Source organism: Gouania willdenowi, chromosome 5, assembly GCF_900634775.1.
Source record: "Gouania willdenowi chromosome 5, fGouWil2.1, whole genome shotgun sequence".
Lineage (NCBI taxonomy): Eukaryota > Metazoa > Chordata > Actinopteri > Blenniiformes > Gobiesocidae > Gouania > Gouania willdenowi.
In genome coordinates this window covers 28,781,856-28,804,114 of record NC_041048.1, presented here as the reverse complement: position 1 = coordinate 28,804,114, position 22,259 = coordinate 28,781,856, and the positions used below count along the sequence as shown (strand labels likewise).

The window sequence follows — 22,259 nt, the reverse complement described above, 5'->3', positions numbered from 1 at the left end:
CTCCCCTTATGTGGTCCGCCGACATTACATATTCATCAGAGGGATATGCGCTAAATGGATTGTGAGCACATTGTTACTCGCTGAACATGCTCAGTCCTGATTCCCTGGGGTTTGTACCCCTTATCAGCGCGTGAAGTGACGTTTGCACATGTTTTAATTCGTGGAATTTGAAGGAGAACAAAAACCAATCAAACCAAGTTCTCCAGGCTAACCTGAGACAGATAGACTGATACAATAGTGCCAGTCCATCACAGCACCATGCGCGCTTGTCCTCTCTCCAGTTAATGCCGTGTTTCTATGCATTGCACCTCCTCATCAGCATTTCCTTCCACTCAGAGGTAAACTAGAATGAGCTCCTTTTCAAAAGCTAACTCAATCAGCTGGGCCTTGCGTTAACAAGGGTCAGTACCTGTCACTGGATCAGATCAGCATCCGTACCTGGAGGAGTTGAGGTCCCAAAGTGCGTCAAAGCCTTTTTCTGTGCGTCTTCATACAGTTTGAATAAATGTTCACTAGCATCACCGCTGTGTAGAAGTTCATATTTTTGGCTTGTAGTTGTCTGTTAGATGGAATATACGCCGGTAAGTAGATAATTTCAAACATACGCGCTAAATAAATTGACGTCACTTCCTTTTTGACTCGGCTGTTGCTGTGTACAGTTACATCAACAAAAAAAGATCACACACAAACACTATTGTTTCTTTATATTTTTTTATGATAATAATAAATGCAGACAAAAAATACAGTAATATCCTATTTAAAAAAAAAACAAAAAAAGAAACTGTCAAGTTGGTGGGGACAATGCTTGTGCTGGGTGATAGCGACGGGCCTGAACTACAGTGATACTTGCATTTATGTCAGAGTCTATAAAACACCAGAAAAAATTCCACTAACACAAGATAAAGTCTACACACTTGTCACTATGTCTCTATTGAGAAATAGTTGCTAAAAGCATTCACAAAATATACTGGTAACGGAGGTTGAGTTTTGGTTTCTGTTTTAAAACACACCTTAAAAAAAATTGTACTCACAGTGCATACAGGATTCCGGCTGGAGGCGTCAATTGACTGATAAATGGATAATGCTTTTTAAATCCTAAAGTGAAATGTCTTCATTACAACAGCATATTGTAAATTCATAAAATAAAGAATTCAAAAGAATGAATCCCAACAATACTCTCTAAAATATATACACATTAAAAGGCAAATGAAATAGAAGTAAGAATTTAAGGAAGTAAATACAAAAAGATTAAGAAAATAGTTCAAGGTAAAGGCAATAAATAGGCAAAATTTAAATGCACACACATTGCAAATGAGCATTATGACATGAGTGTTAGAAATTCACTTGATCATGAGGTAAACGGACATGCCCATGGCATCATGTGCAGATTGCTGAGTGTTCCAGCCTGCTGATTGAGTAATGTCACACACCTGGGCCCAGTGTGTTGAAGTTACTTAAGCTCCCAGACTCTTTGGCTGCTTCCGAATAGTCCCTCCTTTCCATCCACTCTTACTTAACACCGTGGATGATGTCACGGGGTTAAGGAAAGGTGTTAGGAGAGGAGTTAGGAAACGACCATCATGTTTGTTTTGACAATCAGACACACTTTCTCTAGGTGACGTAATAATCTGATGGCCGCGAAGGTTAGTGACATCTGCCGTGGTTAAAAAACTAAAAAAATGTCCCTGATATAATCTAAAAAATCACACGGTTTGAATGTAAATCAAAGGAATAGAGGCTACCAGACCAAGAGGAACAAACACATTGCGAATGGTTGCTCACACTCACCTTCCACTCAGAAATATAAATTATGGTGAATAAAACATGTGGCTAAACTGATCCCTTTTTTTATGAACAACTTAGTGCTCTGTTTTATGTCAGTTATAATCTGAAAATATGGCTTACCTATCATAAGATATGGGTTTTAGATTATTTAAAGTTTTTCAAAGTGTATTATTGCATTGGTAACTTACATGATCTCCGACTCCGTCGCTTGTCGGTCATCGTGAGCTTCCATGAGCGCTCGGGTGTGCAAGTCTGTTTAAATGTTGTCGCAACAACGAATTGTGGGTCAGCATTATCTCGTCTCCTTTGGTAAAGGATGCATCAGTGTTTCGTAGGCTAAAGGAGGTAAAAAGAAAGCATTTAGCCTCTTTTCCTGAGCTTAAAGAGAACTTGTACGTTCTTTATCATGGCCACCACTTAAACACTTCTGGGGGTGAAGGAACAGTGGATAGGAAAGTAGATGGGGGGACTATCCGGACGCAGCCTTTCATTCACTGTCTGCTCTGGCCTCCACACATGTACACACCACACTGAAGTTTGACTTAGATATGTTGGGTTAGATTAGGTTTTAGCTTTGTTTACACCCTACAACAGTCACATTATCTTCACTCCTGCACATTTTAGGCTACTGACTCTAGTGATATACACACTCCATGATGTAAATATCTAATATGGTTTAATTTGGCCTAATTTGAATTACTTTGATGTAGTTAAAGTTAATTTGGTCTAATCCAGACCAACTTTGTTTATTTGATTTATTTATTAACTGAATGTTTGGTTTTGCCAGAGCTTAATTGGGGCCGGTGGTGTGCCAAAGTAGTTACCCCTAATAGAAAGTGTACCTCCTGCTGTGACTGTTTGCATGTATTCGGAAGGGCGGAGCTACAATTCCATCTTCAGATATCAGTGTAGCTTATTAATAAAACTAATGTGGATTGTTACAACGATGCTTTGATTGTGAAAATATGGATTATTATTCATGATTAATTTTTTTTTAACATACTATAATTAAATGTCCAATAGCTCAATAATTTTATTCATGAAATATATTCAGGAGAACTTATTAGCTATCATTTTCAGAGACAAGGACAAACAGTTTAAGAACATCTAATTTCAACTTAATCTAACAGCAAAACCATGTTTGTAGAGACAAAACAGATATGATCCCCAGACAGTAAGATTAACACTAAAAAGACAAAATTTAAGTATTGAACTTAATGCACATTAAACAACTAATATACATACACTTAATAAATCAAATAAAGCAGACACAGTAAACCCCTAATTGATACATAATGACTCAATAATTTTGAACACAATTTCTATTGCTTTATATCAGCAGTAAATGTCATATTTAATTAACTACAATAACTGATCATTTGTTTTTTAAATGTAAAAACATCTTCTAATGAAAGGAATTCTTGACAATGTCATATTCTTCTCCTTTTTCTATTAAAGTGTAATATTGCTAGGCGATCAGCCTGCTAACTAAACGTTGGCTAAATACTCTCTGGGTATTAGATTCAAACATGCTGTAATTCAATCTTTATGATCAATCTGTCCAACTTCTGGTACAGTAAAACCAACACCACTGAGCGTTTTTTAACACCTTTTTGACTCAAATTATAGGCTCTAATGAACTTACTGCAGTACTGCCAACAATAGCTGTTGCTGTAACTTACTTTCCTTTCTAGAGGGTATCTTATTTTAATTCAGAAATTCTGAACACAGACAAATGGCGATTCAGGTCTGTCGACCAGTACATGTTATCAGGGGGATACAAATGATTTCAGCCTGCAACACTGTGCCTGCCAGAAAATGTATCCTCCTCTATAATCCTCAGGTGATGTACTAACATCATCTGGTTTATTTTCTAGACATTTCTGATCATGCATAACAAAACTGGGAATTGGGACTAGTTTCATCAAACGCAGGTAAAGTTATATGGGGATACAAATTATTTCAGCCTGCTTTTTTTTTTTTTTTTGCAAGAATTGTTTTATGAAATGCTCAACTTAAAAAACAATGAAATATATAAGTATTCATATAAAAAAGATACATCTTGCAGAAAAGAGGTAATACAAATTTAATGTGATACAGTTAAAACAACAATGCCTCTTAAAATACTTATTTTACCAATGATTTATATAAATAACTCAACCACAATTTGTTTTTAGGCAAAAAGTATATACAGTACAGCTGAAGATAAAGGACAAAGATAACAAACAACAAAATTCTGGTCCAACCGTTTAACAATAACCACTCTACATAGTTTATATCCATCTAAGGACTTTAACAAGCAGGACAAATGAAATCCTGTTTTGCTGGTGGGCCTTGAACACACATTTGGTGGAACCACCGCGAACAAACATCACACTGAATCTGAAAGACATAGAATCTAGGTTTTAAAAAAGATGTCTTTCAAGAAGCTGTACATTGTTATTGTTATTTTTGTAATCAATTCACAAATATTTGAAGTGGAACGAAAGTATAACTAAAACAATAGCCCTAGGTACACCAGAAGAATCTAACATAAGCATTAAAGACAATTCCCTTTATGAAAAAACTATTCAATTTCAGATTTAGATATCACGGTTACTGAACTGCTTAAGTTACCCTGTTCACATCTGTATCATTTTCTTGTTCTGCACAAAAGTGACATTTGTCTGTCAGGTTATCTGTTAAAGAACATGTGTGATAATGTCATGAATCAAATTGTCACAATATTTAGGTAAACACATTTTTACAGGATTTTTATGGACAAGTCTATGAAATACCAAAATAGCTCCTACCAGTTTCCAGGAGAAGATTAACAACAATTTCCAGCCTGTCTGTTTATCACCTCTTTCATGGAAGGAAAACTTGCATCTTCCTTTTTCAAGAGACATTCTGCGAACTGAAAGACATTTTAACATAACATTAAGCTATGCCTCTTAGTATTGAAGAGCTTATATATCACCAAATAGAGATGTTAATCTACTGTAAATTAGTAACTTACTTGTTATTTATTTGTTGTTAATTATTTGTCTAGGGTAAAAAAAAAAATAATGGACAGGGTAACAATAACAGAGCAGACCCACCAAGGCTGGAAACCGAACAGTACTGGAAAGGCATATGGGAGAAGGAGGCAGCACACAACAGTGATGGACAGTGGCTGTTGGCTCTGAGAGAGGACCACAGCAACCTCCCTGAACAGAATCCAGTTACCATCACAGTGGCAGACGTCCAAGAAAGAGCCTCAGGTATGAAAAACTGGACAGCACCAGGCCCTGACATGATACACGCCTACTGGCTTAAGAAACTCAAGGCACTCCATGAGCGCTTGGCAGCACAAATGAACCTGCTGCTGAGAGATGGGAATCACCCTGAATGGTTAACCGAAGGGCGCACAATCCTGATCCTGAAGGATCCCTCAAAGGGTACAGTCCCATCCAACTATCGCCCAATAACCTGCCTCTCCACAACGTGGAAGCTCATGTCCGGCACCATAGCGGCTAATATAAGCGAGCACATGAATCAATACATGAGCACAACTCAGAAGGGAATCGGTAAAGATACCAGAGGTGCCAAACACCAGCTCCTGGTAGACAGAACAGTTCCTCGAGACTGCAGAACCCGACATACTAACCTGAGCACTGCCTGGATTGATTACAAGAAGGCCTACGACTCAATGCCACATACTTGGATCATTGAATGCCTGGAGCTATACAACATCAACAGGACTTTAAGAGCCTTCATTGCAAACTCGAGGCTGTGGAAAACCACCCTTGAAGCCAATGGCAAGCCACTTGCACAAGTCTCCATCAAATGTGGCATATTTTAAAGAGACGCCCTGTCCCCACCGCTGTTCTGCATAGGTCTGAACCCCCTCAGCCAAATAATCAACAAGACTGGCTTTGGATACCGACTCAGGAATGGGGCCACCATCAGTCACCTCCTCTACATGGATGACATCAAACTGTACGCTAAGAATGAGCGAGACATCGACTCACTGATCCATACCACCCGGATATACAGTGCAGACATTGGGATGTCATTCGGACTAGAGAAGTGTGGTCGGATGGTGACTAAGAGAGGGAAGGTAGTCCACACAGAAGGGGTCTCACTCCCAGAAGGAACAATAGCAGACATTGAGGACAGTTACAAGTACCTCGGAATCCCACAAGCAAATGGCAACCTCGAAGAGGTGACAAGGAAAGCGGCTACGGCCAAATACCTCCAACGAGTACGGCAGGTCCTAAGAAGCCAGCTCAATGGCAAGAACAAGTCCCGGGCAATAAACAGCTACGCCCTGCCAGTAATCAGATATCCTGCAGGAATAATAAGCTGGCCAAAGGATGAGATACAGACCACAGATGTCAAGACGCGAAAGCTCCTAACCATGCACGGAGGATTCCACCCCAAATCCAGCACTCTGAGACTGTACGCTAGCCGGAAGGAAGGAGGCCGAGGACTAGTGAGTGTGAGAGCCACTATCCAGGATGAAACATCCAAGATCCATAAGTACATCAGGGACAAGGATCCAACAGATGACGTGCTCAGTGAATGTCTCAGACAATGGGGAACAGAAGATGAGGTGCAGGAGGTTCTGTCATGGGAGGACAAGCCCCTACACGGGATGTACCACCGAAACATAACTGAAGTGGCGGATATCAAGAAATCCTACCAATGGTGAGACAGAGCTGGACTAAAGGACAGCACAGAGGCACTCATCATGGCTGCACAGGAGCAGGCCTTGAGCACCAGAGCAATAGATGCGCAGATCTATCACACCAGACATGACCCCAGGTGTAGACTGTGCTTGTGGTGGTGGACAAAGAGCAGAGGAAAGCCGTTGTGATCGACATAGCAATACCAAGCGACTTCAACATCAGGAAAAAGGAACACGAGAAACTAGAGAAATACCAGGGGCTCAGAGAAGAGTTGGAGAAAACCCGGAGGGTGAAGGCATCAGTGGTGCCCGTGGTCATTGGGGCACTCGCGGCAGTGACCCCCAAACTGGAGGAGTGGCTCCAGCAGATCCCAGGAAATACATCAGACATCTCCATCCAGAAAAGTGCAGTTCTAGGAACAGCAAAGATACTGCGCAGAACCCTCAAGCTCCCAGGCCTATGGTAGAGGACCCGAGCTTGGAGGAAAAAAAAAGAGACCGCCGGCGGAGGGTGAGGAAGAGTTGTTTTTTTTTTTTTTTTATTCATCTTAACCCTGTATTGATTCACACAGCAAAGATTCAGTACAGATAAAGTATTCACCCATTTTTAATCTCAGAACATAAAGAACATTAACAATTGAAAACAAGACTAGATCAGACCGTTATCAAACCTGAGAAACCCAGTCCCTGATGTATCCTGGATGGAGGGTGGTGACCGATCCTCTGCGGGAAAACAAAATGCTTACTTTAATTATAAATATCATAAATATCAAATGAACTCTGCGAAGAAACAAATGAGAAGATGAAGCTGCTCACTCCTTTGTGCTGAAGAATGACTCAATTCCTGCATATGAAAGTGTCGCGGGACCGCGCCGTGCTTTCACTCCAGCAGTGCTCCATCTGCGCTGGGACAGCTCCGTTTCCAGCCTCTCCCTCTCATCCACGCTCACCTTCACCCCCATCTTCTCAAGTGCAGGGAGAGCATCTGACATTGTCTTCTAGGAACACTCAACTGCGCAGGGAAATTCACACATCTTAATTTTTCCAAATTAAGAGTAGATATCACATCCTTAATCCAGTGTGCCACTGCTGGAGGAGCATCATCTTTCCATTTCAAAAGAATTAAACTTCGAGCTAAAAAGGTTGAAAAGACAATTTGTTTGCATTCCTCGATCGGTAACCTCCCCGAAGTGACCCCCGAAAAGCAACATAAAAGGATCTGGAGTTATATTTGATCCAAGCACAGCAGAAAGCGCATCGCAAACACCAACCCAGTGTTCCTGAATTTTTGGACTGAGCCAAAACATTAGAACCAAAGTGGCTTCTGCCATTTTCTATTACAAGTTGGATCAATTTGAGAATACATCTTTGCCAATTTGGTTTTAGAAAGGTGTGTCCGATGTACTATTTTAAATTAGATCAGAGAGTGTCTTGCACACATTGAAGATGAATGTATCCCTTTCAAAACCTCAGATATTCTTCTGTAGGTCCTGCTCCCAAGATTGTTTGATAGCTACGCCTGAGGTAGATTCCAACTGAGCTACCAGTTGTAGCATAAGCGATATTGCCTTTTTCTTAAGTGGATTGAAAGACATCAGCTGATCAATTACTTCATTGGAAGGTTTGTCAGGGAACCCTGGAATAGAACTTGTAATAATTTAACTAAGTTGTTGAAAAGAGGCAAACTTATCTCCAATAAACAAATCGTTGAAACTTTTTGTACCCCTTCTCTGCCAAACATTAAATGTAGCATCATGTAGTGAAGGGGGAAAAATTTAATGCTATTGGGTTGGATAGTGTCACGGCAAATTTGCGGTTGACCTCATTTGGAGACATGATTTATTGCTCTGGTTGAATGATGGAGTCCAGTCGAGGCATTGATGATTTTATAAAAAAGATTTATTATAAAATTAAATAAAAAGGAGTAAAAAAGAAGCTTCCATCCTGAAAGAATGAAAGGCAAAAGGCTTGTGGCAGAGCAAAAAGGCAAGACTAACTCTCACTAACAGTTTCACAGCTTAAGCTTTTATACAGATAACAGAAAAAGTTCCACCCTGAGGTGAGGAGAAAGAGGGGGTCAGATGCCCAACAGTGGAAAACGTTGGGATGATGAAGACGTGTATATTATGAGGAAGATTGGGCACCACTCTTATCTATGCTTGATAGTGTGTGTGTGCGTGTATATCTGCATGTGAGTTTGGCCTTCAGCAGAGACTCTGTGTTGCACTGAGTACAATCCGATCTGTACTGTTTAATCTAACATGATTCAGCTGTTCAAAAGTGCAAAGAGTAATGGAGTCATCATGTATTAAAACATGACAAATTGTACACATGAACACACATTTGACGATATGATGATGAATATAAAAATTGCCATAACAATAGACATAGTTTCAAGGTTGAAGTGTTTCCTGAACTGCACATACAGTGGGGCAAAAAAGTATTTAGTCAGCAACTGATGGCGCGCCGTTATCGGCGTTAACTTGCTGCGTTAACGCGAGCCTCTTATCGGGCGATAAAAAAAATATCGCCGTTAATCTATTCTCAAAGTTGGGAGCTGGGTCTATACTACGCAAGCTATGATGTCTTTCACCGCGGATGTATACAGCACGGAGCCGAATTGCACTGTAGGGGAGGATAACGAGTCTTCGAACCTGTGTAAATTACCACATCCAACGTGACATGCTAACATGGATGCAGCTATGAAGCCACCGGGTTTGCTTCAGGGAAAATTTATTTTTAAAACGCTTCCCAATGGAAACTTCGACAAGTCAAAGGTTGTTTGCACCTTGTGCAATGCCGAATTAGTTTATTGTAGGAGTTCTACCAGTCTAAAGTACCACCTAAATGCAAAGCATCCCTTAGCTAATGCCGGGTCAAGCGCTGATAGAGCGCAAGGGAAGAGTCGTCGTCAAACTACTATGTTTGAGTGCAACCGAGGCAAGCCCATCAGCACAGCTCTATCAGCCAAGCTAACGAATCTCCTCGCTCAGTGGATTGCCACTAGCTGCCGGCCCATCAGCGTGGTTGAAGATGATGGGCTCGAGCTCGTTCTCCAGGCTGCCACAGGTGACCCATCTTACAAGCTACCTGCGAGGCGAACTATTATGAGGAGAATAGATGACCAGTACGCCGCAAAGAAAGCCGCAAAGGATGCGAAGATTGTCGAGGCGAGGTGGGTAGCAGTCACGGGGGATCATTGGACATCTGTCAACAACGATAACTACCTCGGCGTTACTGTACACCTCATCGATGCCAGCTGGGAACTTCACTCCTTCGCTTTAGGTAAGATACGTCATGTGAATTTAAATTACATTATTTAATTGAATTACTTAATCCAGGGGTCTTCAACAGGGGGTCCGCGACCCCTAGGGGGTCCGCGGAGGTACTGCAGGGGGGGTCGCGAAAGTTTTGGTTAATTAGACATTTAAAAAAAATAAATAAATAATAATAATAATAATAATAAAAATAATTAGACATTTTTTAATATTCCCCCCCGCAATTTTTTCAATAAATTGAAATGTCTTTAAATACACATTAACATGAATCCAACACACTGTAGTGAACAGATAAATGGAGGCAGAAGATGTCTTTCAGTCAGCTGATGGACACAAATCTAGTGACTGTAATCACTTCATCATGACCTATTATGTTCAGTTCAAAATTAATGTTAAACAGAATAAACAGTTAGTAAGCACAAGTTCTTCTTATTGAACATGATTTATTTTCATCATCATTTATTATAATAGAACTGCTTTCTCAATCAGTTTGTGATGCATTTTGGAAACAGGAGATGAGCCCCTGGTCTAATAAACCCGTTCTCAAAGACTTCCTTTTAGTCATTATTTGGGTTGCACACATATTCCGCATGCCTTTGGGAGAATTAAAATTACCCATTTTAATCTAGATTAATTTGAAGATTACAGTGAGATTAATCTAGATTAAAAAAATTAATCTATGCCCACCTCTATCAGCAACAATTGTGCCAGTACTTGTCTGAAGTTTGCTAGAGAGCATTTGGATGATCCAGAAGAGGATTGGGTGAAGATTTATTGTTGTTAGTAAAAATTAAGTAGGCTATTTACATGGAGGACAGTGATTCTATGTGCGACAAGCAAAGACTGAGGTGACAAGCAAAAGCGGTCAGCAAAAGCTAGGACTTTCTCCTTTCACCTTCTCTCCATTCAAACAAACAAAATGACAGGTGAACAGCTAACTTTACCACCACCATGTGACTCGAACCCCATATATTACCATACAAGGAACAAACAAATTATAAAGGCTAGAGCTGTCGCATACAGCTCGCCTCTACACCCCCAGTCACATACAGTGGGGCAAAAAAGTATTTAGTCAGCCACCAATTGTGCAAGTACTCCCACTTAAAAAGATGAGAGAGGCCTGTAATTTCCATCATAGGTAAACCTCAACTATGGGAGACAAAATGAGAAAAAAAAATCCAGAAAATCACATTGTAGGATTTTTAATGAATTCATTGGTAAATCTCTCAGTAAAATAAGTAGTTGGTCACCTACAAACAAGCAAGATTTCTGGCTCTTACAGACCTGTAACTTCTTCTTTAAGAGACTCCTCTGTCCTCCACTCGTTACCTGTATTAATGGCACCTGTTTGAACTCGTTATCAGTATAAAAGACACCTGTCCAGAACCTCAAACAGTCACACTCCAAACTCCACATTGGTCAAGACCAAAGAGCTGTCAAAGGACACCAGAAACAAAATTGTAGACCTGCACCAGACTGGGAAGACTGAATCTGCAATAGGTATGCAGCTTGGTGTGAAGAAATCAACTGTGGGAGCAATTATTAGAAAATGGAAGACATACAAGACCACTGATAATCTCCTTCGATCTGGGGCTTCATGCAAGATCTCACCTCGTGGGGTCAAAATGATCACAAGAACGGTAGGCAAAATTGCAGAACCACACGGGGGAACCTAGTGAATGACCTGCAGAAAGCTGGGACCAAAGTAACAAAGGCTACCATCAGTAACACATTATGCTGCCAGGGATTCAAATCCTGCAGTGCCAGACGTGTCCTCCTGCTTAAGCCAGTACATGTCCGGGCCCGTTTGAAGTTTGCTAGAGAGCATTTGGATGATCCAGAAGAGGATTGGGCGAATGTCATATGGTCAGATGAAACCAAAATAGAAATTTTTGGTAAAAACTCAACTCGTGTTTGGAGGAGAAAGAACACCATACCTACTCTAAAGCATGGGGCTGGTAACATTATGCTTTGGGGATGTTTCTCTGCAAAGGGACCAGGACGACTGATCCGTGTAAAGGAAAGAATAAATGGGGCCATGTATTGTGAGATTTTGAGTGAAAACCTCCTTCCATCAGTAAGGGCATTGAAGATGAAACGTGGCTGGGTCTTTCAGCAAAATAATGATCCCAAACACACCGCCCGGGCAACGAAGGAGTGGCTTCGTAAGTAGCATTTTAATGTCCTGGAGTGGCCTAGCCAGTCTCTCGATCTCAACTCCATAGAAAATCTTTAGAGGAAATTGAAAGTCCGTGTTGCCCAGCGACAGCCCCAAAGCATCACTGCTCTAGAGGAGATCTGTATGGAGGAATGGGCCAAAATACCAGCAACAGTGTGTGAAAACCTTATGAAGACTTACAGAAAACGTTTGATCTCTGTCTTTGCCAACAAAGAGTACATTACAAAGTATTGAGATTAACTTTTGTTATTGACCAAATACTTATGTTCCACCACAAGTTGCAAATAAATTCATTAAAAATCCTACAATTTGATTTCCTGGATTTTTTTTCTTCTCATTTTGTCTCTCATAGTTGAAGTATACCTATGATGAAAGTTACAGGCCTCTCTCATCTTTTTAAGTGGGATAACTTGCACAATCGGTGGCTGACTAAATACTTATATAATAATAATACTAAATACACTGTAGATTTTGACCGAATTCTGAACGACAGGGTTGGTTATTTTTAAGTTTAAAGAAAAAGGGATTGAAGCTCCGATGAGAGCTGATTGTGATAAAATGCCACTCAATAATCTTTTCATCTCACCCCAAAGGAGTCCACAATTGTGAGAGTTGTGTTGCACCCAATAAGAGAGGCAGCACAAATTATTTTCCCAATAATTATGTTGGAAGTTGGGAAGAGCCAAACCACAATTCTGTTTAGACTTTTGTAGATGGTCTTAACGCAAGCGTGGCTCTTTGCCGCTCCAGATGTAAAAGGAGTTAGCAGAATCTAGTTTCTTGAAATAAGCCATTGGAACAGGTATAAATATCTTGGAAGCACCGACATTTTGATTACATTAACTTTTCCAATCAGTGAGAGTGGGAGGGGTGACCACCTAGCTTGATCTTGTCAAAGTTGATGGAATAATTTATTGAAGTTGTTCTTAAGGAGATCAGCAAATTTTTTGGTCATCTTAATGCCAAGATGAGTAAAATTATCTCCTGCAATCCTAAAGGGAACCTTAATAGTTGTGAAAATGGCATCAGGCATCCATCCATCTTCAAACCCGCTAATTCCCATTTAACAGGGTCGCGGGGGTCTGCCGGTGCCAATTTCCGGCTCTCATTGGGTGCTGGGCGGGGGTACACCCTGGACAGGGCGCCAGTCCATCGCAGGGCGGCATCAGGCATGCTAAGTGGAAATAGTTTGCTCTTGTGCAAATTCAATTTATACCAGGAAATTTCCCCAAATTTAGAAAAAAGTTCCAAAATAGAGGGAGTAGTTGTATCTGCCACAGACACAAAAAGCAATAGGTCATCAGCATAAAGGGATAATTTATCTTCGGTACCGAATCTAGAAATACCCTGAATTGTTATTTCTCACAGTTATGGCAAAGGGCTCAATGGCTAATATGAACAGGTAGGGGGCTCAGGGGGCAACCCTGGCGGGTTCCACGCTGTAATTTAAATGGTTTTGATTATCTATCAGTAGTGAGTACCATAGCTGAGGGGTAAGCATACATCAATTTAATACAAATCCAAATCTTTAGAGAGTCTCAAGAAGATAGTCCAACTCCACTCTATCAAAAGCCTTCTCCACGTCCATGCAGAGAAGGCACTCGAAGTCAGACTGGCAGGGGTGTATATGATATTAAGTAAGCGTCTAACACTGAAAAAAGATTGCCTATTTTTGACAAAGCCCGTCTGATCAGGAGATATAATTCTGGGCAACACCCCTTCCAAACGGCGGACTAAGATTTTGGCCAAGATTTTATAGTCACTGTGCAAGAGAGAAATTGGCCTATATGATGCACATTCTAAAGGGATTTTGTCTTTTTTCAAAAGTAGTGTTTTACAGGCTTGATTTAAAGTAGCAGGGAGAGAACACATCTTAAGAGAATCAATATTCTCTGGTCTTTGGTGAGAGCAGACGTGTTTTCGTTTGCTCCGATAACACGACCTTGGCTACAGCTGGCTACAGCTGAACAGCCTGAACAGCCTGAAAAACTGGGCCCAAGACTGAAGGAAAATGGTGAAAAAACCGCAGGGAGGCCCTTCAGAACCCAATTCGGGTTTGGAAGAGGTCAAGGAGATGATACGCGAGGGTCTACAAAACCTATCTGCCGAGATAAAGTCGTTGGAAAAGACGCTGGAAAATTCACTGGAAAGACTACAAAGCGAAACAAAGGTACTGAAAGAAAAGAATGAAAGAAATGCTGAAGAGATAAAATTGTTGAACGCGAGGGTTGAACAGCTGGAACAAAAGGAAAGAGAGAAAGATGTCATCATCACAGGCCTAAAGATAAAACCCAGGAGTGACGAAGAAACAAAATCGATTGAACAACAGGTCATTGACTACCTGAAGTCGAAGGACATTGTCCTGAACCCTGACAACATCAACTCCTGCCATCTCCTGCCAAAGAGAAATGATACCAGAGCTGTAAAAATAACCTTCATGAATATAAAATTCAAAGGAGAAATAATCAAGCAAGGAAACAAACTCAAGGGAACGAAGGTGTACATCAATGAAAACCTGACGAAACAAAATGCAAGCATTGCATGGAAAGCACGCCAAATAAAAAAAGAAGGAAAGATTTTGAAGACGTGGTCAAAAAACTGCAGGATTTACATCCTGGAAGAAGAGGACGGAAAACCAGTTCTCATCAAAACGATGGACAACCTGGGAAAATACGAAGGATCCACCTAAACAACAACATTACTGATGGTAATCATGGATATGGACCCAGATCTATATAAACACTGGAAACAAAACTCAGACTGTGATTATTTTACGGAGACCGAATTAAATGTGGAAACCAAGAGTAAAAAAGGTCTGTCATTTATTCATTTTAATTGCTAGGTGGTGGGGTGATTAAGGATTACATTAAATTTAAATTCAAAGTGTTTATTGTCATATGTGCAGTTAGAAACACGATTTTTTTTATATACAATGAAATTACTACCTTGCTTATGAACTAAGATATAATAATGTGTTTATACAAGTTAAATCTAACAGTGGAAAATACAACACTGCCAATAAAACTAACAACAGCAGTTAGAAACACGCTTATGAACTAAGATATATTACATTAAAATACTACTTTGCTTGTGAACTGGGATGTGGTGATGTGTTTATACAAGTTGGATCTGATCCCATCATCAGACAGTGGAAAATACAACACTGCCAATAGAACTAACAACAGCTGGATTACCCTTGATGTAGAGACAAAACAAGGTGACATTGTGGATGAAAAGGGAAGAACCTTCCAAACACCTTCGAAAGAGGAACTATTCTTGAACTGGAGGAATGCTAACAACGTCTGGCAGGGAACAAGGCCAACAAAAACAAAGATAGAGAGGACAACACTGACTACAGATGGACGTTCAGAAGAAATCAAGAATGTTTTGACCAGAGAGACATGTAAACCCATGTAAATCTGCGATGGTAAAACAGGGGACGGGACCCGGATAAGCAAACTGCTTCTCTCGTCTCCTTTTTCGGCATGTACAAAAAAATGTAAAAAAAAAAAAAAAAAAGTGAATGTAACCATGTCGGAAATAAACTGAATAAATAAATAAAATAAATCTGAGTATACGGTAGTTAGGATGCAGTGACGTACCATCAGGGTAGGCAAGGTAGGCAGTGCCTACCCAAGGGTGAATTGATATTTTGATTATTTGTTTTAATTATAATAGAATTATAAATTATTTATTTTTCCATTTCCAATAGCCTACAGTACATTTGAAAGTGTCCTTGTTGGGAGAGTATGGAGGCTATATTAAATAATTGTCTATGTTTCTTTAATGGTGTTTATAATGTTGATTTTTTTAGATGGATAAATGCGTGTTCATGTGGACCTTGTTGGGTTTTTTTTCTTTCTTATGAATTTTATATTTTGATAAGCGCATTGAGATGACTTTGTTGGAAATTGCTTTATACAAACAAAATTGATTTGAATCGAATTAACACTTGCCAGGAGAAACATACAAAATTGTTATTTGTGGTCTCGATTTGCAACGTGCCTACCCTACCCTAGTGGTCACGGCACGTTACTGTTAGGATGGAAGGTAATTTTCCAGAAAAAGATGCATAAAACTCACTAGGCAGACCATTTGGACCAGGTGTAATGATTTAATCGCCGCCATGACCTCCTGCTGTGATAATGGTGCATCCAAGGCCGCAACCTTGTCAGAAAACAAAACTGGGATTTCTAAATCTGTGAAAGAAATTATCAGAAGATAAGGGTTACCAGAGTTCTCAGAGGTGTACAAATTATTATAATAGTATTGGAAAACATCATTTATTCCTTGCTGATCAGTAATTACTTCCCAATTTTGGGAATTGATCCCACTCTCCAGCCATGTCCCCATGTTCATGAATATTGCTCCTATTTTTAAGTAGCAGATTTTCTACGACACGAGATGGAAGTAAGTTGTGCTCTGCACTAAGTTTAGGGCGTTCCTTATATAGTTCATGAGAGGTTTGTGAATTCCTCTGATCTATGTCAGCTATTTGTTGTTCTAGCTCCGCTTGTTTTGACCTGCAAACTTTTTTCTTGTTAGAGACATATGATATCACCTGCCCCCTTATATATGCTTTAAGAGCCTCCCATACTGTTGAAATTGAAATATCTGGGGTCATAGTGATTCCTAAAAACATAGATATGTGGTCTGACATAAAAGTTATAAAGTCATCATCGGGCAGTAAAAAGAGAGTTAAACCTCCAATGCCGCCTAGGATCTGCAACATCAGGTAGCTGTAGTTTAAGTAGAAGAGGAGCATGGTCAGAAAAAACTATGGGTTGGTATTTGCACAGCAGCATGTCTGAAGTCAGTTTATTATCAATAAAAAATAAGTTCTGCTGTAACTATGGTGGGGATGCCAAAAAAAGGAATATTGTCGGTCTCGAGGGTGTAAAAACGCCAAATATCTGAAATGCCAAAATTCGAAAATATAGGATGCAGTTTTTGATGTATACCCCGACCTGACAGACGATCTGTCCATTCCAGCATCCATACATAAGTTAACCGCCTCCCCCTTGATGAGTAGATGTGAGTCCAAGCAAGGAAGTTTTCCAAACACCTGAGGAAAACGTTGTGGGTCATCAAATATTTGGGGCATGTATATTAGCTAGAACCACTTTAAAGTTGAAGAGTTTACCAGTGACTATGACAATAGCGACCATTGGGAGTGGTAATAATAATATGTGGATCAAAAGATATTTGCTTGCTGATCAATATTGCCACATCCCTTGCCTTGAAAAGTCGAATGAAAAAGCTGGCCACCTCATCCACTTTTTAAGCAAGCATTATCAGAGAGTCAAGATGAGTTTCCTGAATAAATGCAATTCCAGCATTTAGACTTTTCAAGTGTGTGTAACAAATAAATAACACACTAGGGCTCAGGAACTGACTGGGAAAAAGGTCAACAGAAATAGGTTCGGCTGTAGAGCCAAGGTGTGTGAATAATTGGACACAGACACAAGGATTTCGTTTTAGTATATGTATATTAAAGATATTATATATAGTAAAGATATTTGGAGTCAATTTATATTGATATATATTATTTAGTTGTTATTAATAATCAGGTATAGGCAATAAACAAACAAACAAAATACAATTACAAAACAAAGACAATATTTTCTTCTTTCAAAACTTGTAGTCAAAGTTCAGTTCAAGGTTCATTTCCTTTGGTGAGTTCAGTTTGTTCGATTTCACTAAGTTGGAAAGCGAAGGGTTTCGCAAAGTTCTTTCGCATTGGGGGGAAAAAAATACAAAACAGAAAAAGGTCCCCAGGGTATAATCCAAGTATTAGGTTCGAGTGTCCGAGGAAACAAAAAGATCAAATATTCCTACCGCGATGCAGCAATGGTGCGGTTGGGTGGTGGCTCGCCATCTAGTGGTCGAGAGTGGTAGGTGATCCAGGACTAACATAAAAACCTGACCTATAAAACAAGGCCAACAACAATCAGTCAAAAAGGAATTAACTTAAGTATATTTTAAAACAGAAAATACATTCACCTTAGCACATTTAAACAATTTGTCATTGTTAAATAAATAAACAGTTATAAATAAATGCTATAAATCATAGCAGAAAAATTCTTATCAAGGTAAATCAAATTGAAGCTTCATTCTATATATTCAGAGATCAAAGGGAATAAAGTGCACTTTTAAATCAACATCATTAGCTGTAAAGCTAAGTCATATCATATAAATTAAACATGCATGTTTTAAATAGATTCTTCAAATAAATCATTGTTGTAGCACAACAGATCATTTCATTTTGTAGGTCAAAGCCTATTCAAAACCACATAGCCGAATGGTCATTTCTTTCAAAAAGTAACAGAAATGGTCAAAATCAATCAAAACTACAAAAAGCGAAGTATTATCTTACTATAATACTGTCCATTTAACAATTCGGCTTTGATTATAAATTAGAAAATAAAAGGATTACTTAAATAAAAGTGCAAATGGTCAAACTGACCATGTGTGTTCCGCAGCTAATGTTGGCTTAATTTTGCAGGAATTTCAATGGAGTCTGGTACACCACAAATCCGCAAAATACTTAGTGAAACACATTGAAGTACAAGGTGAAACGACTCACCGGTGAGTGGAGAGATGTCTAGGTTATAGAAGAAGATGTTCATCCAGGTATTTCTTATGGAGGTTTTGTTTCAGTGCTGATTTTCAATCAGTAAGCCGACCATGCAGACGCCAGAGTGAGAGCAACCATCACAGCATTCAGTGGAGCAAACAAGAGTGAAGGGGGAGGAGCCAGGGACTTTAAAGGTGTAGCGCGGGCTCGTCACAATAAAACCATGGCAGGAAGTTGGCCTCTCGTTCACATGGGTTACATGTGTAAGAGCCTTCTTTCTCTTCACAGGATGGTTCAAACCTTTAACATTCCAGATAACCATGTTTAATGAACAAGCCATCAAATTGTCCTGGCTAATAACATTAATTTCATTTTAACAGTTTTGGCTTAATCCCAGTGACAATGCTTTCAAACCTTCCCAGAACCCCTTCGGTGAAACTAGCCGCAGGAACAAACAGCACACCTTCCCTATCTAAATTTAACACCTTCATAAACAACCTTACCCGAATAGACCCCTCACGCTCTTCTGAAAAGTAAAAGAGAATCAAAAAAACGGAAAAGAAAACCCACCAAGACAAGAAAGAGTAGAGTTAAATATTCACAAATGCTTAAATAGAGGTTTCTGTATTTACAGAATAAGGTATCTCTCTCTCTCTCTCTCTCTCTCTCTGAAAGTGAAATCAAATCAATCTTGAAGATGGACTAAACACACATTTGTTTCAAGTCTATCACATATACTAGTGGTGTTGCTGCCCATCACACTCAGGTGCAGTAACCAATCTTTCAGTTACCTATTAAAAACCTCTGGTTAACAAGGTATTTAAATAAAATACAGATGTGGGGCAGACCAACATCTGAGTCACTAACAAGATACCCATTTCAAATTAATCCAATTTAATCCCAGTGACTTTAATATATGCATTTGATTAGGTGTTCCTGGGTCCAAATGGAGAAGTGGAGGAGTACTCTGTTATCCCCATACAACACAATGCGGCTATCAGCTCTGACCTCATCCTGGACTCGAAAGAGGAGCATCTCTTCCTAATGACGCATAACATGGTGAACACAAACCCACGACACCCAGCCAAATCCTTTTGGCTGTGATTCTACCCTTATTCTCCCATTTTCATAATGCATTCTGACCATATTTCAATTTACATTATCGTGCTGAGAAACATGGTCCACCTATTATTTTGGACCATGACTTTAACAGCTTAGTGTGGATGGTTTAAATAAATTAAAAACTGTTTTAATTCCAGCTGCAGAAGAGGCCAGTGGCTGAGTGCCAACAGCACACAGACTGTCACTCCTGTCTACAGGCTCATGACCCCTATTGTGGCTGGTGCATCCTGGAGGGAAGGTGAGATTTTTTCTACCAGTGACTTTGTTCTTATTAAACATTACTAGGTCAGTTTTCCAATAAAAAATAATAATAAAAGTATATACTGTGTGTGTATATAGAAGCCAAGTTATAATTGGACTGCCTGATTGCACTGAATTGCTGTAAGAGCACACAAAAAACATGATAAAATAATCTCTAAATCAGATTCAGAAAGTTTATAACATGTATATTGGCATGTACAAGGAATTTGTTTAGTGGCAAAAATAATACAGAAATATCAATAGTATTTCTGCCAAGAAATAATGATTCTCGATTCTGATTCTTTGAGTTGTGCAGGTCAACAGGTCACAGATTTCACAAGATAATTTTTTAGTTTGAAAAAGCCTTTACACAGGCCATTTTTATTAATTCACTTAGTTGATATAGTTTAATTTGGTTGCTGTAATGTAACTAGGATATTCAATTACAAAGGTTTCCAGATGTAACTAAAAGTGAAACTTTCTGAAATAAAACGACAAACAAGTTGTAATCAGTTGTAGGAGGATGAGCTTGGACAAGGAGTGATAAGAAATATAATATTAATTATTAATATTACAGTAATTTGCCAAGAGGTGCCATCTGAAATCGAGTTAAAGTGTTTCAGATCACTTAATTAGTTATTAATACCTTGTCATCCAGGGTTGTGAACTTTTGTCAAGACTATCTACTCTCCATATAACAAACCTTATGATTGTAATATTTTCATAAACCACAGACAACTTCTCAAAGTATAAACATTTATTAATCAAAACAAGTTAAAACCTACTAACACAATAAAGCTGAAAGAGTACTACGCTCACTAAACTAAGGATAAATGTATTTACACTTTAAAGGTAAAAGCTTAGTAGAGAAAAAAAAAAAGAAGGAAGGAAAGAGAAGTAGCATGATTTCAGTGTGTGTGTGTGTGTGTGTGTGTGTGTGTGTGTGTGTGTGTGTGTGCGTGTGGGTGTGTGTGTGTGTGTGTGTGTGTGTGTGTGTGTGTGTGTGTGTGTGTGTGTGTGTGTGTGTGAGCTTTGATAAGATCAGTGTGAACCATGTGGCTGCAATTATTTAGGCCCGATTAGAATTTGAGGTCCAGAGTGCCTCGGTTCTGATGGGTCCGTGGTTGGTGGTCCTTCTCTTGTGGCAGAGCGGACTGGCGAGAGGAGTCTGAAGCAGCAAAGCGTGGCTCTGGACCGCTGGAGTGTGTCCGAAAGGGTCTTTTCCTGCACCTGGTTCTGGCCTGTGTTAGGCTGGTCGGTTCTGTTCCTTGTTCAGCGGGTTTCACAGCTCATTCACTCATCAGGTTTCCACTGGTTCTGACCTGTGTTAGGCCTGTCTGGCCTTTGTTCAGCGTGTGCAGGCTTTGTTCTTGTTGTTCAGTTTTCAGCTCCTTCAAGCTAGGTTCTTGTGTTGGTTCAACTCCTTCAGGCTAGGTTCTTGGTTCTTGGTTCAGCATCTTCAGTTGGAACAGGAGGTTTTATCTCTGGGACGCGCAAGCTTGTTTAAAAGGTCTAATGAAAGAAAACACTTTGCTACAAAGAAAATCAAAGATTAAAGAAGACGTACATAACACTGCAGTGGGCATCTTAGTGGCCAGCACCAAAATCCAATGATTTTAATTTTGCGCTTTGGTTTTATCGCGGTCTAAGCGATTCTATTGGTCGACGTGTTTTTGAGAGCCAATTAGATTGCTTTGGATGTTTTGTGGGTTGTGGCTATCCTGTATGTGTGATAAAAGATGAATGAATGAGAAACATTTTGGGACAAGAAATATGAATATAACTCAGAAACCAGTTAGATTATAACTTCCAAAACGAGACGAAAGTAGAGATCATATTTTCCCGGTTATTCTGGCACCAAATATGATATACTTAATGTCATGATTATAAGTATATAATATATACTTTATTGACAGTGTAGAAAAATACCTTTCTAACTTTTATCAAAAATTTGTGTCCTTTTAGGATGTTTCATTGTTAATTCTTGGGGAAAAGTAGAGCACAAAGGGAAAATATTCTGCCATGTGCTTCAAGGAGCAGTGGGGGGAAAACAATAAGTCGTAAATTCCTGTTCTCAGCTTCTTTGTCTCTGTTTGAAAGGGAAAAAGGAAGAAACTGTTTCTGACCAAAGTGGTCAAGAAGTGTGCCGTGGTATCTGTCATAGACATGACCTCCTACACAGTCTAAAAAACATAGAGCTACAGGTAGATGTGAAACTAAATAAAACAAACTCAAACCCTGGAACAGTCATGTGACAAATCAATCAACAGTTCTTGTTGAGAATTATTATTATTATTCTGGATACAGTGGAAAAAATAATTATATTGTGAACCTGTTTTTGTTGTGGGGAACATATTATATACATAAATGTAATTGGAGTCTAAAGCCACAAAAAAACACCACTTTAAAAAGATAATAGACTAATAT

The 22,259-nt window shown here is 39.4% G+C and overlaps 1 protein-coding gene across 6 annotated transcripts in view; it reads left to right on the top strand.

The window, feature by feature from the left end:
• Positions 1-22,259, top strand: part of plxnb1b (plexin b1b) — a 231,255-nt gene that overhangs the window by 96,251 nt on the left and 112,745 nt on the right. For all 6 annotated transcript variants that reach the window (XR_003674034.1, XM_028445814.1, XM_028445815.1 and 3 more), the window contains 2 exons: positions 19,401-19,529; positions 19,730-19,830. Coding sequence is in view for 5 of the 6 variants with exons in the window: in XM_028445814.1 (XP_028301615.1) it covers positions 19,401-19,529; positions 19,730-19,830 (230 nt within the window). In the remaining variant the exon portion in view is untranslated. The remainder of the gene's footprint in view (positions 1-19,400; positions 19,530-19,729; positions 19,831-22,259) is intronic.